General features: G+C 39.8%; 1 protein-coding gene across 1 annotated transcript in view; it reads right to left on the reverse strand.

The window, feature by feature from the left end:
- Positions 1-13454, reverse strand: part of LOC104073514 (cadherin-13-like) — a 207882-nt gene that overhangs the window by 29649 nt on the left and 164779 nt on the right. Inside the window, exon 3 of the mRNA XM_009573326.1 lies at positions 3824-4032. Within this exon, the coding sequence (XP_009571621.1) occupies positions 3824-4032 (209 nt within the window). The remainder of the gene's footprint in view (positions 1-3823; positions 4033-13454) is intronic.

Here is a 13454-nt window from a genome sequence, read left to right on the forward strand (position 1 = left end):
CACAAAACAAAGCAAGGACCAAGCACTGGATAAGTCATAAGTTAAAAAAATAATTATTGCCACTCATCGGCTCGGTCAGTTTGTTCCCAACTAGAGTTTGCGATTGATTTATTTTTCCATTAGGGATCTGAATCTTAGCGACTCTATGAATTATTCAGAATGAGACCAAAGTTCATTTTGGGAATCCTGGGTGAATCAAAACATTTCCATGTCCTTTTTTAATAACACCAAGCCCTCAAGTCCTGACTGTGTGAAAAGATATTAAGCAAATGTTGGACAAAGCACAGCACAAGCATAGATGTGCATGCCTCACCAGCACTACCCCATGGTAGTGAATGCAAGTGAACTTCATTTTTTTCATTGAGCACTCTGATTGCCTAAGGGTACAAGTGTGTACACACGCATAACTATTAAAAAGATAACTGTAATGTTACACCTTCCATAACTGTAATGGCAACTCTTCTGCGCACTTGTATTCCACATGCCTCTCAAAAATGACAGTAGCTTTTTCGTGAATACAGACAGAAACGAATATATCTAGCCAAAACCACAGGAGGAAAGGGGCACTAACAGCAGGTTGTAGAAAGCAATGTAGCTGTAATCTAATGTACAGACTTTTGCTCTCAGTAACATGTATGCAGATCTGTAGGCACAGATGTTCATTGGTTTTAGGGTATTTTGCAGAAACATCCAGACATCTGGAGAAGCAGCAATGCTGTATCTGCTCTTCTGTCACTAGACCCTGCAAAAGATTGCGTGATCAGAGAGCAACAGCCAAGTTGCCTGATGATGTTGAGGAACCATCTATCTTCTCATATTGTAGTCATGGCGACCCTTTGATAGAAAGCTGCAGGCTCTGCAGATCTAATATGCTTCTGGCAGAAGAGTAAGAAAACATGTGCTTCAGACTCGAAAAGCAGAGTTAAATAGTAAGTGGTATTCTAACAGCCACTGACTATACTATGGCCATGAAGTTAGTTTCAGTTAATCACTTAGGACTGACCAGTGAGGCCACTGGAATCTTCCCACATACACCCCTCCACCATTAGAATACCAAAAGCTTTTCTGTGCACTCCAGATTTTACCTCTAAATATTTTCAATATTTGGCTAAGTATGACTGATAGCAATCACAAAGTTTTAGGAATTACGCTATCTCTTCCCAGGCTCAGAGTGCCAGTCAGCACATTAGAGATCACTGCTGTCAGTCATTTCCAAACATGTTGGGAATCTGCAATTAGAAACATTAACAATGGGATTTCACAGATGTAGGTTACATGCTTTCAGAAAAGAAAAGGCAGTTGCTGGCAGTAGGGAAATACTCAAGAACTACTTATCCCCTAATTAAACAAGGTACTGTACACTAAGTACTGAATGCTAAGCAGTGCTCTAGTGTGTGCTCATCTTAACCCTACAGAATTATGCTGAATTATTAAGGCTCCATCTGAGCATTTCTTAGCCAAGACTCCTTGCATAAACAGATGGAGCAGTTCTGCTGTTTCCATGCTGACACATTCAGACTGTAAAAGTACAGGATTAAGTTCAAATTTATCATAAAATCACTTTAGATAGGACGCTGTAATCTTTATATCCTTCTCAAGTATGACAAACAGAAAGACAAGACTGTCTGTGTTGTGTTTAAAATAGGCAAACAATAGCTGAAACGGTTGGTAAAAAACATTGATTTAACAGCTACAGAGTGCTGGCTGAGTCCAGAGTGGGACAGCGAACCCCAAAGACCTTTATATTCCATTGAAGAAGAGGATGATCCTCACTAGATGGATTTCCCAGGACACATTAATGCATCATGTAGTTCCCAATGGCACTGCAGACACCAAGGATCACCATACTAAAAGGGTAATCTTCTAGTTATGAGCTGAGTATCAAAATCCATAAAGAAGTGGTGAATGCAGGTAGAGATGATGCTATGCTATTGCTTTGAGGAGTCATCTATAAAGGGAAGACTGGCAAGGGGCAGAATATGCCAGATTTAGACTGTTTTTCTTTCTCTGAAGCAACACAAAGTGATTGGAACAGAATCCAGGAGTGACGCCAAATTAGACTTGCCTTTTGAATGTAGTCTGGTGATAGATTTCAACACTAGGCATTAATTAATATTGCTGGAACATTTTGAGGGGAGACTACCCAGAACGTGAACAGGACATAAAGAGAAAAGGTCACTGACAAAGTATGTCATAGTCAGTTCAAATACACATCTGTTAATTCCTATTCATGAGACAAGATTTCCCCAAATTGTAAATTCCATAGAGTATCTCCCCTCAAAGATATTGAAGGGCTGCTTCTCTAAGAAAACCAGAATAAAACTTCAGAATATGATTCTCGGAGAGTCAGATCTTCACACATAAACCAATCCCCTGAAGTTTAACTCCAGACCTCCTGTCAGAGATGTCTCAAATTCCCCTGTGGTTTCAGTAACTTCTAACTGGAGAATGAGAAGCCCCATTTTGAAACTGCTCCTAAGATTTCAAAACCTGGAGTGAAAACAAAACCATTTGAACATTCTTGTGAATGCACCAGAAGGAGCATGCCTTGCTAGTTTGAGACACAAGACAGACAAGTGCCCAGCTCCTGCAAGTGTAGTTTTCCTACTCTGAATTCGGCAGTGCATGGTCCTAAATTCACAGCTGCACCACGTAAGAGACACTCTCAAGTATGACCTTGTTAAAATTTAACTTTGTGAAGAAACAGAGTACTTAAATAAAATTAAATTCCATTTAAGCGTTCTGATCAGCTCTCTGCAGTTACACATTCTGGTACTTTCTCTCCCATTGGCAATCTATATTCACATCGTGTGCTGATTAAAGTGCAGATCAAAACCTTTCCTCAGCCACAGACTTTCAGAAGTTTGCTCAACCTTTTCCCTAAAGCTAATATTTTTTTTTTTTTTTAATGGAAGACTTAAGTTATGCTAAGCTACTGTTGGAAATATAATGAGAATGCTGGCAACTGAAAGTCTAAATACCAAAATAAGACAATATATCAGTCATTTTTATCATGGCTTCTTTATACGTTCTTGAAATTATAGGTCTGTAAAGGTACCAGGCTTAACTGTCTAGTAAGCCACTGTCTTGCCTGCCTCTCTCCTAAATGCCATGACACAGAAATGAAGGCTATCTCACATTTCCTTCTGTTGCTTTCATGGGTGTGAAGTAAACAATTCAATCAATTTGTGAAGCACTTTTTCCCCATAGTACAAGGTTAGTATTATACTGAAATTCAGAAGTGGAAAAGAAAGGACACAGCATTCAGTGGCCAGAGCGGAACAAAAATCACTAGTCCACAGAGACAGACAAAGTATAACTATGTGTTGCTGTTCGCGTGAGTATGTTTATGTAGTTTAACGTATAACAGTATAAGATAAGCAGACTTATATGAAAATTTAAATTCCACAGCATAGAATTCATTCCCATGTTCTTAGACCTGGAACGAACGTGAAGGTTCTGTAAATTCTAAATTACATGCTTAGACTATGATTTTCCATTTTCAGTTATAGCCAAACTGTGGTTATCCAGCATAATGTACACCAGAAGAACCAGCCTATTTTGATAATTGAGCTCTTTCATGTGAATAAATTCTTTATGAATGTTCAGCATTTACACATGAAGATGTAATATATCATTCAAAACCTGGAAAATTTGTATTTTAAGTTAAACTAAGTGCTAAAATGCTTCAGCAATATCTGGACTGAAGACTGATTCTGATCTCTCTACTAACAGATTAAAACTGATTACAGTCCTAGATGGCACATGTAAATATCCAGCAGCATCTTTGGCACTTTCTTCTAGTCCTTTGTATTTATCTTACCTTTAATGCACCATGTTTTTCATTTGCTCCAACCATCAAAATTTCTGCCATATCTTCAGCATGCTCAGACCGCGCATGGACAAACAAGGCTCTGATAGCTTCTGATACATTCTTTAGCGCAACTAAAGCCCCGTCGCGTTCCACCTTAAAGTCTGGGTTAGAAACTTCGAAGTTCAATTTGTTATTCCCCTTGCAGTCATCAAATTCCACTGGGGGGAAAAAAAAAGAAAGAAAAAAAACACAATTAAAAGTCTGAACACAGACTTCAAACATTTTTATGTTATTGGCTTGTCTACAGATCTCAGGAAGAAATATCTCCTGATCTAAAGGGAAAAACTTTCAAAGCAGCTTTGTATTTGTGTGACCATAATTCACAGACAAATCTTATGAATATGCACTTTCAGAAGGATGAAGAGGTTTTGACCATGCTAATTGGGGAGGCAGGAGATAAACTAAACACTTTGGACATGAACATTCCGTGATCACTCAAATCAAACGCACACCTAGTTCCACAAATTGGGCAGTAGCAGTGGAGACCTTGTTATCCTCATCATAACCTGGGATCACTAATGGCTCTTCTGCTGGTCAAGTGGTTTGAGATATCCCTTAAATCTTTATGCTTGGAATTGGTTGTTTACAGAATACTCAACTTTGTCTACTGCAAAAGTGTTACATAACTACCAGGATTGTGATGTAGCACATGAGCTGCACTATCAGTACAGCTAAGGATTATGAGAACTTTTAATTAAACAATAGCTGCCAATAATCCTGTTTCACTTTACACGGAAGATCCTCTCTGCGGCTCCTTCCTCCTCACAATTTTCCCCTGCTCCAGCACGAGTCCCCTCCGCAGACTGCAGCTTCCTTCAGGACATACCCACCTGCTCCTGTGTGGGGTCTTCCAGGAGCTGCATGGAATCCCTGCTCCAGAGCCTGGAGCCCTTCCTCCTCCTCCTCTGCCCCTGGGGCTCACACTGCTCGCTCACACTTTTTCCCCTCACCCCTCGACCCCAGCAAGGCAGCGTCTTGCCCCTTTCTTAAACACGCTTCCACAGAGGCACCACCAGCATCGCTGAGGGGCTCAGCTGTGCCCTGTGGTGGGGCAGCTGCGGAACCGCCTGGAACCGCCCGGAACCAGCTGGAACCGGCTCTGCCCAGCACAGGGCAGCCCCGCCCCTCCTCACAGAGGCCCTGCAGCCCCCGCTGCCAGCACCCCCACACCCTATATATCGACAAAGGCATTAGGATCCTGAGGTGGAATTTTAAAAGAACAAAGTTGCGATCCTATGAATTTATGCCTGACTATCCTCTTACTGAGTCCAAACTCTATGTGTCACCACAGTCTCTTACATAAAAATTATCCCAGCACCTGAAGGATCTGCTTCTGCACAAGTTTTAGGCTTGCTTACATATTCCCACACCCTATATATCGACAAAGGCATTAGGATCCTGAGGTGGAATTTTAAAAGAACAAAGTTGCGATCCTATGAATTTATGCCTGACTATCCTCTTACTGAGTCCAAACTCTATGTGTCACCACAGTCTCTTACATAAAAATTATCCCAGCACCTGAAGGATCTGCTTCTGCACAAGTTTTAGGCTTGCTTACATATTTTTAACTAAAAACTGCTCTCATTTCCTCTGCTTTTCTTGAGGGCAAGAGAACTATCCTTGGATTCACAGTGGGATAACAAACCAGAATTTCATCAGCTCGTTTGCCGTTTCATTGAATTTGGCTGAAAGCAAGAGGGATTGTAAATAAAAAAGAAACAAAAAGCTCTTTCCCCTCAGATACTCCAGTCCCTCCAGACAAACCTATCTCGGTCTGTCATGTCACAGACCCCTGCTTGCAAAGTCTTATACTGCAGTAGAAGCAGGGGGGAAAAACACAGAATATGGGTTCAGTAGCAGTTTAAAACAATTTCACAGCGCTCAGACTGCTGGTGTCCACGCTGCTCTCCAAGAGCAGGAACCGCTTGCAGAAAGGCTCTTGTGCTCACGGTAGGATTTTGATGGAAGGCTCTCTGTTAGCAAGGCCTCCCTGGCATAAAACCACCCGTTGCAATTTATGTTGGTGATATGACAGGCATTTTAACAGATTCATTGCAATCTCCTAAAGCTATCAACCCACAAAAAAGACAAATTTTTCCTGTCACCACAAATGTGGGAAGTTAAAATTCTCTATAGTAATCACTGTATAGATTGCAGCCTTGATGAATTGTGAGTAGATTCTCCTTTAACTTATTCTTTTCCTCCCTTTAAAACCAAAACAATGAAACAGGGTCTTAGAAAGGTACCTTGTTATATTGAATAAATATGTGCTTCTCATAGTCAAAAACTGCTGGTGATTAATAGCTTACAACTGGAAAAATTTGGCATCACTCTCTGAGAAATTAATTATGTCAGGAGTAAAAACTAAAAAAAAAAAAAAAATTAAAAGAAAGGCCTAACAAAACTATGATAAAGTAATCACTTAAAAACAAATGTCATAGTTCAGAGCTATGGCATTACCCAGCCAAACACTACAGGTCACACTCAAAAAGAAGCTACGCTGTGTTGTGCTTCAAAAAGAGGGGAGAAGCTGGCTGGGAGTACACTTCTCCTACCTTGCTGCTCAGCATTCACAAACCTTGAGATTCCTGCATTGCTGCCATCTGCATGCATTGCAGAAATTCAAAGACTACATGCAGATGCGATACGTGGAATCAGAAGTACTTGGATCTATATTCTATATTCCCTTGGAGTTATGAATTTGACACTTTTAGACCTTTCATATTTTGCTCATCTATTGACCTTGCTTTATGAAACCCTGCAACTTTTTCCAACAAGGGCAGAAGCAGAGCTGTTTGAAAGAGGGAAACTGTTTTCTTGCCGTATCTCATCCAAAAGCACTGATGCTTTCAATTCCCAATTCCACCACAGAAACAAGAGTATTTGATGAGGTTAATAGCAAAGAGAAGGAAGGAAAATGAAAAGGCTCTAAGAGAGAAATTAGAAGTGGGTGGAAGGAGATGAGGTGATCATAAGGATAGAGAACATTGAAGATTATTCGGACCAAGGGCCAACAGAGATGAAACTGAAGCCAATTGTTAAGAGAGTTGAGGAGAACTGTAGCCTTAGGTAAAATCCTACATCCTTAGGTATGTAGTTAGGGGCAAATGTGAGCTTTATCAGAATGATGATGTCTCCTGGACTGGGATGACCAGGGAACATCGCATGAGATTGCATTGCATTCCCAGTCATTCTCACGATGCCCCTCACTGGGAACGTTTGCTTCCTTAAACTCATGTGGCTTCTGGGGAAAAGCCAATGCAGATACCCAAAATTTACAGTACTTGAGCTGCCTGTACCAGGCTCCAGTAGCAGCTACGTAGCCTAAGGATCTGGCCCTGGCGCTGACCACACTTTCCTGCCCTGCCAGGCACTCAGGAGAGATCTGAAGAGTTTCAGCTTCATCAGCTTACTCAGATTTCCTACCTGTGGCACTACATCTACTTCTTAAACAAACCTACACATTTCCGATGCTCTAAAAAAACATAGCCCGTTAAATATAGGGCAAATAGGATTTTTAGTTCTTATTCTCTGGTGAAGAAAACTTGCTTTGTACACAAACCCCGTGTACAAATCTCTATGTAAAAACTATAAAGACTGATTAATTAATTACTCCTCATGTCCTCCAAGCACTAAACAGTATAACAAGAAACTAGACAGGATTTTGTGGGTATCAGTTGTGGGAAGGTTCAGAAGGTTATTGAAGAAAGTTTTCCAGCTAACCATTAAAAGGGGGTGCTGAGGACATGCTGAATACCTACCATTGCAGGGGTTTAACACGAGGTTAATCAAATACCAGCTTATCCAAAATCACTCAAGGCCAATCTCAGTACCTGATCCTGCTTCAAGACAAGAGGATGGACTAGGCAGCACCTTGAAGTCTTTTCCACACATAGAAGTTCTAGATTCAATTGATTTCCCTGTCCTTTCAGGTCTATGTTAGGCTTATATATGTCGGGTTCATTCAAGGAAAAAAAAAAAAAAACCTACAAAAATGCAGTGAACTAACCACTGTTTTTCACTACACAGCTTATTCATCCAGCTGAGTCCTCGACACTGAACTCTCTCCCAAGACACTGAACTCTCTTTCCCAAGGAAATTTGGGCATGGGACTGAGAACTGAATACAAGACGAACAAGCACACGCAAGAAAACAGAAAACAGCTCAGACTGTTCCACTGAGAAGCTATCTAAACAATCAAAAGTGCCAGGTTTCAAGAAGAAGGCACGGATGTCTCTTTTCAGAAATAAAACATCCCATTACAAAGAGTTCTTCCAATAAGATCTTTTCAGATTAGTATTTAAGCAATCCCCAGATACCAAAAAAAATAAAAGTAGTTACCAAAATCTATGTCAGTTGGATGGATAGCGCATGCTCTAAGGAGTCTACCAAGCTTCATGGAGAGAAGAGATCAAACCGTCTGGCAATCTGCCTAAAATGAGAAGGTGGTCTCCCAATATATAACACTTCGCTGCTTGGCAACCATGATGACATATGATCCTTATGATGTATGATGATGTTTATGATGTTCATGCATTTGTCGCAGAGATGAGGTGTGAGGAAAGCCATGAGGGGGATAACTGACATTATTCATACTACTCAGCTGCATTATAACAGATTGGACGAATGTGAACCTGATAAGAATGGCCATACACACTAAAACCTCCCATGTCCTCCTGCACACCCACTTTGTGTTAGAGCTGAAGGAGTTTAACTAGATTGTAAGCTCTTGTAACCACTTGTTTGCTCTGTGTCTGTACAGCACTTGCAACAAAATGATTCATGTTTGGTGCTACAGAAGTGAAAAAAAATTAATGATAGTAACTGTTCAGCTATAGCCTAAAATTATAGCCTATTACCAAAACTAAAATTTTGGTAACGCTACACCAGACGTGACTAGTGTTTGTGTCTCATTGACAAGAACTCAATGGGCAATTAAAACAATGATCTAATATTTATTTACATGAAGGCAGAGTTCTTCATTTATTGATGCATATATGACTCTTTTGATGTTCCTAGTCATGCTCCAGCTGCCAAATGAACATCTTTATTGTGCTTAATATGCCATATGGCATGAGACAGGCTCCAAAACTCCATGCAAGCAAAATGAAAACACTGCCAAGCATCTCCCAATGAAAAACAACATGCATGTCACTCATCACCCTTTGTTCATTTCTCAGCCTCCTATATTAGACTTTTACTCCTTTCTGTAAGAAAGGTCATTCGCATGTGAATTGTACAGAATATTTTTGTCCACCAAGCAATATTCATTATTAGTAATACCTGCATGCATCCCAAGACTTTAATCGCTGACTTTGAGCTTATTATCATCAAAAGACCTGCTGGAAAAAAGATTCTTGTGCAAGATCTCAAGTCCATTACTGTAACGGTGGGAAGCTGAAGTTGCGATTGGAAATATTGCCCTTTATAGATCTCAGCAAGAAATCTCAAGTTCCTGGGATTCATCATTTCAGTGCATCCCATTGTCACTGTTATGATATGCCACATATGCGAGGTTTCTACACAACTGTGGTATTTATGATAATGAAGCACAAATGTTTTAAAGAATACCATTTTAAAACATTGAAAGGTTAGCAGTTGGATTTCTTGTAAACTATATAAAAAGAAAACAAGCCGAAATAGATTTCTTATATTCAAAAGCATATATTAGGCTGACGTATTCCTCTTCCAAAGTAATTTTTTTCCAAGTTTAATTCTCAGAAGTTTAATTTGTTTTGAACAGAAATACAGAATCCATAGTTTTCTCTCTGATGAAATATCTACAGAGGTATTCTGAATAATTAAATATACATATTTATCTATAAACACACAAAAACTTACTCTGTATGTCTCTATGTAAAGGTATTTGTATTTTTATGTTAGCTAAGGATAGCTAGCTACAAAATGGCTCCTCAGTGAGGAAATTTCATATTGAAAATATGCACCAAACACACACAGAGACTTAATTTATCAATGAAGGTTAGGATCCTTTTTGTAAATCCAACTTAGTTTTGTTCAAATCAGTAGGAATTACAGCATCTAGTGAATATTATCCTGTGTATTTTTTCTTATCTTTTTTTAACAAGTAACTTTAGATCATATTGAAACCGTAAGTCAGAAGCTGTACCTGTGAGAGGTGTAGAGATGCAAGAAAAGTACATTACAGCTGCACAACAGCAACTTAACTTTCCAGCCCAGCAGGGATCTTTCAGCTCTGCTAAAAAGTCCTCCCTGCTCAATGGTATTAGTGAAATACAGAAGTTGGACAGAAACTGGCAAAGCTGAACTTCATTAACTACAAGGAGAGAAAAGTGATAGGTGAAGCAAACAGAAATGCTTCCAAGCGCCGCTGTTGTATATAAAAATTCATGAAGTACCATGACCTAGCAAAGCTCTTGTTAGCAACAAACATTGACATTGACTGAAAACAGCAGGCAAGTAACTAAGGAGATGGTAACAGGCCACCACCTGACAGCGTTCGTCGCACTGTTGAACGCCTGACTCTGGTACAGGGTCTCACATAGCAGCCCAGCACAAGCTAGTAGAAATGCAAAGTGTTATGAGTCTTCACGAGTTGAATTATCCTGTCAATGTGGAGAGGATGAAATCTACCTGGAACCAACACATCTGGACATCCTAAATCCATCCAAGAACAAAAGAGGAAACTGTTACAACAGCTAATGATAAAGGCAGCTGAGAAACAAAAGAAATCCTGCTTTTCAAGCCAACACTATTGTCAATTAGGAGAAGCAGCTTCTCTGCCTTCCTTTGAGATTCAAAATCGTCTCTGGAACGTGGGTTCTGGCAGGGAGCCCACAGTATGTTTATTTCTGCTGCTTTTCCACAAGAGTACCTGAACAGCAGAAGGAAAAAGAATAGAAAGAGAACAATGTTGCCCCATGACACTTTTGGGGGCAGACTAACATCCAGACAAGACACTGTCAACAGTTAAGTCAGAAAGGTTGTTCCTTAAGATAGGAGGTTATCGTTATTTCATATCTGAAAGTGCTCTAGAAATAATGTATTTGGGGCTTAGAAAAGCTACAAGCATGACTAAAATATTTCTTTACACAAAAAACCTTATTGAATATTTAAGAAAATGAACAAAATGAATTTTATTAAAATCTTTTTTGAAGGTTTTTTTAAACAGTTCAATGCTAAATTTTAGCTCTGCAGCAGACTTGCTACAGAATGATTTTTTTTAAAAATCCAACAAGTAATAGTAGGTTATCTCCCTATCTATATCTAGTATCTTGTATCTATATAATTTCTTTATGTGCCCCCGAAGTAAATTATAATGATGACTTATTTAGCATCCAGATAGTCAAAAACTGAGGAAACGTGAGCAACGGTACAATGTTCATCAAACTATAGCAAGAATTCCTTAATACAAATACACATCTATATTCAACTTCTTTGGAAAAATAAGTACTAAACAACGGAATTTATCCTTGCACACACTTACGATGTCTACAAAAACAAACTGATTACCTAAACTGGCAAACATCCCCATGCAATTTGTGTGTGATGACCAGATTTGTGCATAGCCCTGTTAAAATGCAAAAATTAGGCCAACAGTTCATCCAGTGGGTACTAGGGTGCACGTATCTACCCTTCAGAGAATACCCTTTCCACAGTACCTGTTAATAGTCACAGTTTTTTCTGTGCTGTCAAAATGCACAGCAAGAATATATCACAGATAGGAGATAAGCTTCCCATAGATCAAGAAAGACGAGGGATTTCACCCAGAAAACTAGCTGCAGCCAATAAAAGGTGCAACATTTTCACTGGAAGAATTAAGTTGGTCCCTCTCCTGCATTATCTGGCTACCACCAATAGTCCTAGCAGAGCTGGAAAAATTGCTAACAATTTGAAACTGTAAGTGCAGTTCACCTGAGCCGTGAGTGGTACTAGACCGAAGGCTCCCTCTGCCTTTGGGTAACGGGTATGATGTGTGTGATTCCAGAACGAGTGGCTCCCTCCCCACTGAACACCCACATTAATGATGTTCTGCTCTGTCTCCCTCCTCGCCTTCTGCTATACCCAACATTGTACTCTGGCATCTTTTCACATCTCACATCTGCCTCTCTTCTCCTAGCACGTTACAACACCACTTGGCTGGATATGATTATGGCATCAGGTACCCTGAGCTAGAGCTGAACAACCCTGCCCTAAAACCAGAAGCATCACAACTTGTATCAGCCCTGCAGCACTGGGGTTGCTCTTTGAGATTCCAGCGAGTATTTTCACAGAGCGCAGAGTACCATGTGAGCAAAATAGCTCCATCAGCACCAAACCCAAGGATTCCTGCCTTTTTCAGCACAGATATGTTGCTGCTGCTTCTTGCCTTTTTCCACCATGCTCCTTCTTTCCTTTCTCCTAGAAAGAAAGATCCCTCAATGGCATCTCATGTTCTTAAGCAAATTTATTCTACCAACAGGGCTCCATCAGCAGTCTCTGGCTACCTGAAGTTAGAGGAAAATACAAACACTACAATCAAAACTTCAGGCATTCCCTCCTCCCCCCAGCAGCTCACATTACATGATACCTGATACCTTCACACATCCTTTTGCTGCCTGTTGTCTCATTTAGGGCAAAAATCTAATCAAGTGGAAGGAGTTGTAGTGAGTTGTTCTCAGCTGGAAGTTATCTCGACTTATTCATTACAATGTAGACACGTTGACTGATCTCCTGGGTCAGTGGCTGCATTATAAGGCATAGTAATACAATAGCTTCTGCTCTAAGCCTTAGAGAAAAATTACTATTTCAGCAAAAATATGATGTCAGTGAGTGTGTCTGAAGAAAAATATAAAGATCAAACTTTAGATGTTATATCACAGTTACTGATCTTCTGAGCACAACACACAGTTCAGTTTAAATGGAGCTGTTGTCTCTTTGTAAATGCAGAGGACACTTAAACTGATAATACCTTTGTGGAGCTACAGTCTCAAAGGAACTGTCACATATGTGGAGGAATATAACATTTCACTATTAACACTGCGTTGATTCTGAACAGTCCAAATGACCCCAAACCCAGAAGCAATATACAGAAAAAGACTTTTTTAAACTTTGTTAGTTTCAATGAAAGGGTTTCCCATTGCAATGCAAATGATCGATATTATTCCATTTTAGCAGATTTACACGACGTTTTGCTAAGAACCCCAGGAGACGTTAAGATGAAATTAACTTTAGATTCTTAGAAAATCTTTACTGGCTGAGTCCAAGACACAAGCAGACAGAATCAAAGACGTTCAAATGTATTCAATATGTTGTGGCTCTGCAAATTGCTGTGAGAAGTTTGTCAATATGAAATTAATTGTATCCTATAGTGGAGGAAGATGAGATAAAAGTCTGAGTTTGTACAAGAATTCCCAGTGGGATATAATGGATAATGTTCTTTGAATGCTGTCTGAATAAAGCATAGAGGGGCACTACTGACCCATGAATTTTCTTGGCTTCTGCACAAGTACACATCTGATCTTTGAGCAGTCACCCTAAGTGCTACCCAAACCAAATTTCTTGATATACGTAATTTAATGAAAACTAATCAATTGAGGTTGTATTCAGCAGAAGAAAGAGT

The sequence above is a fragment of the Fulmarus glacialis genome, unplaced genomic scaffold (assembly GCF_000690835.1).
Source record: "Fulmarus glacialis isolate BGI_N327 unplaced genomic scaffold, ASM69083v1 scaffold2892, whole genome shotgun sequence".
NCBI lineage: Eukaryota > Metazoa > Chordata > Aves > Procellariiformes > Procellariidae > Fulmarus > Fulmarus glacialis.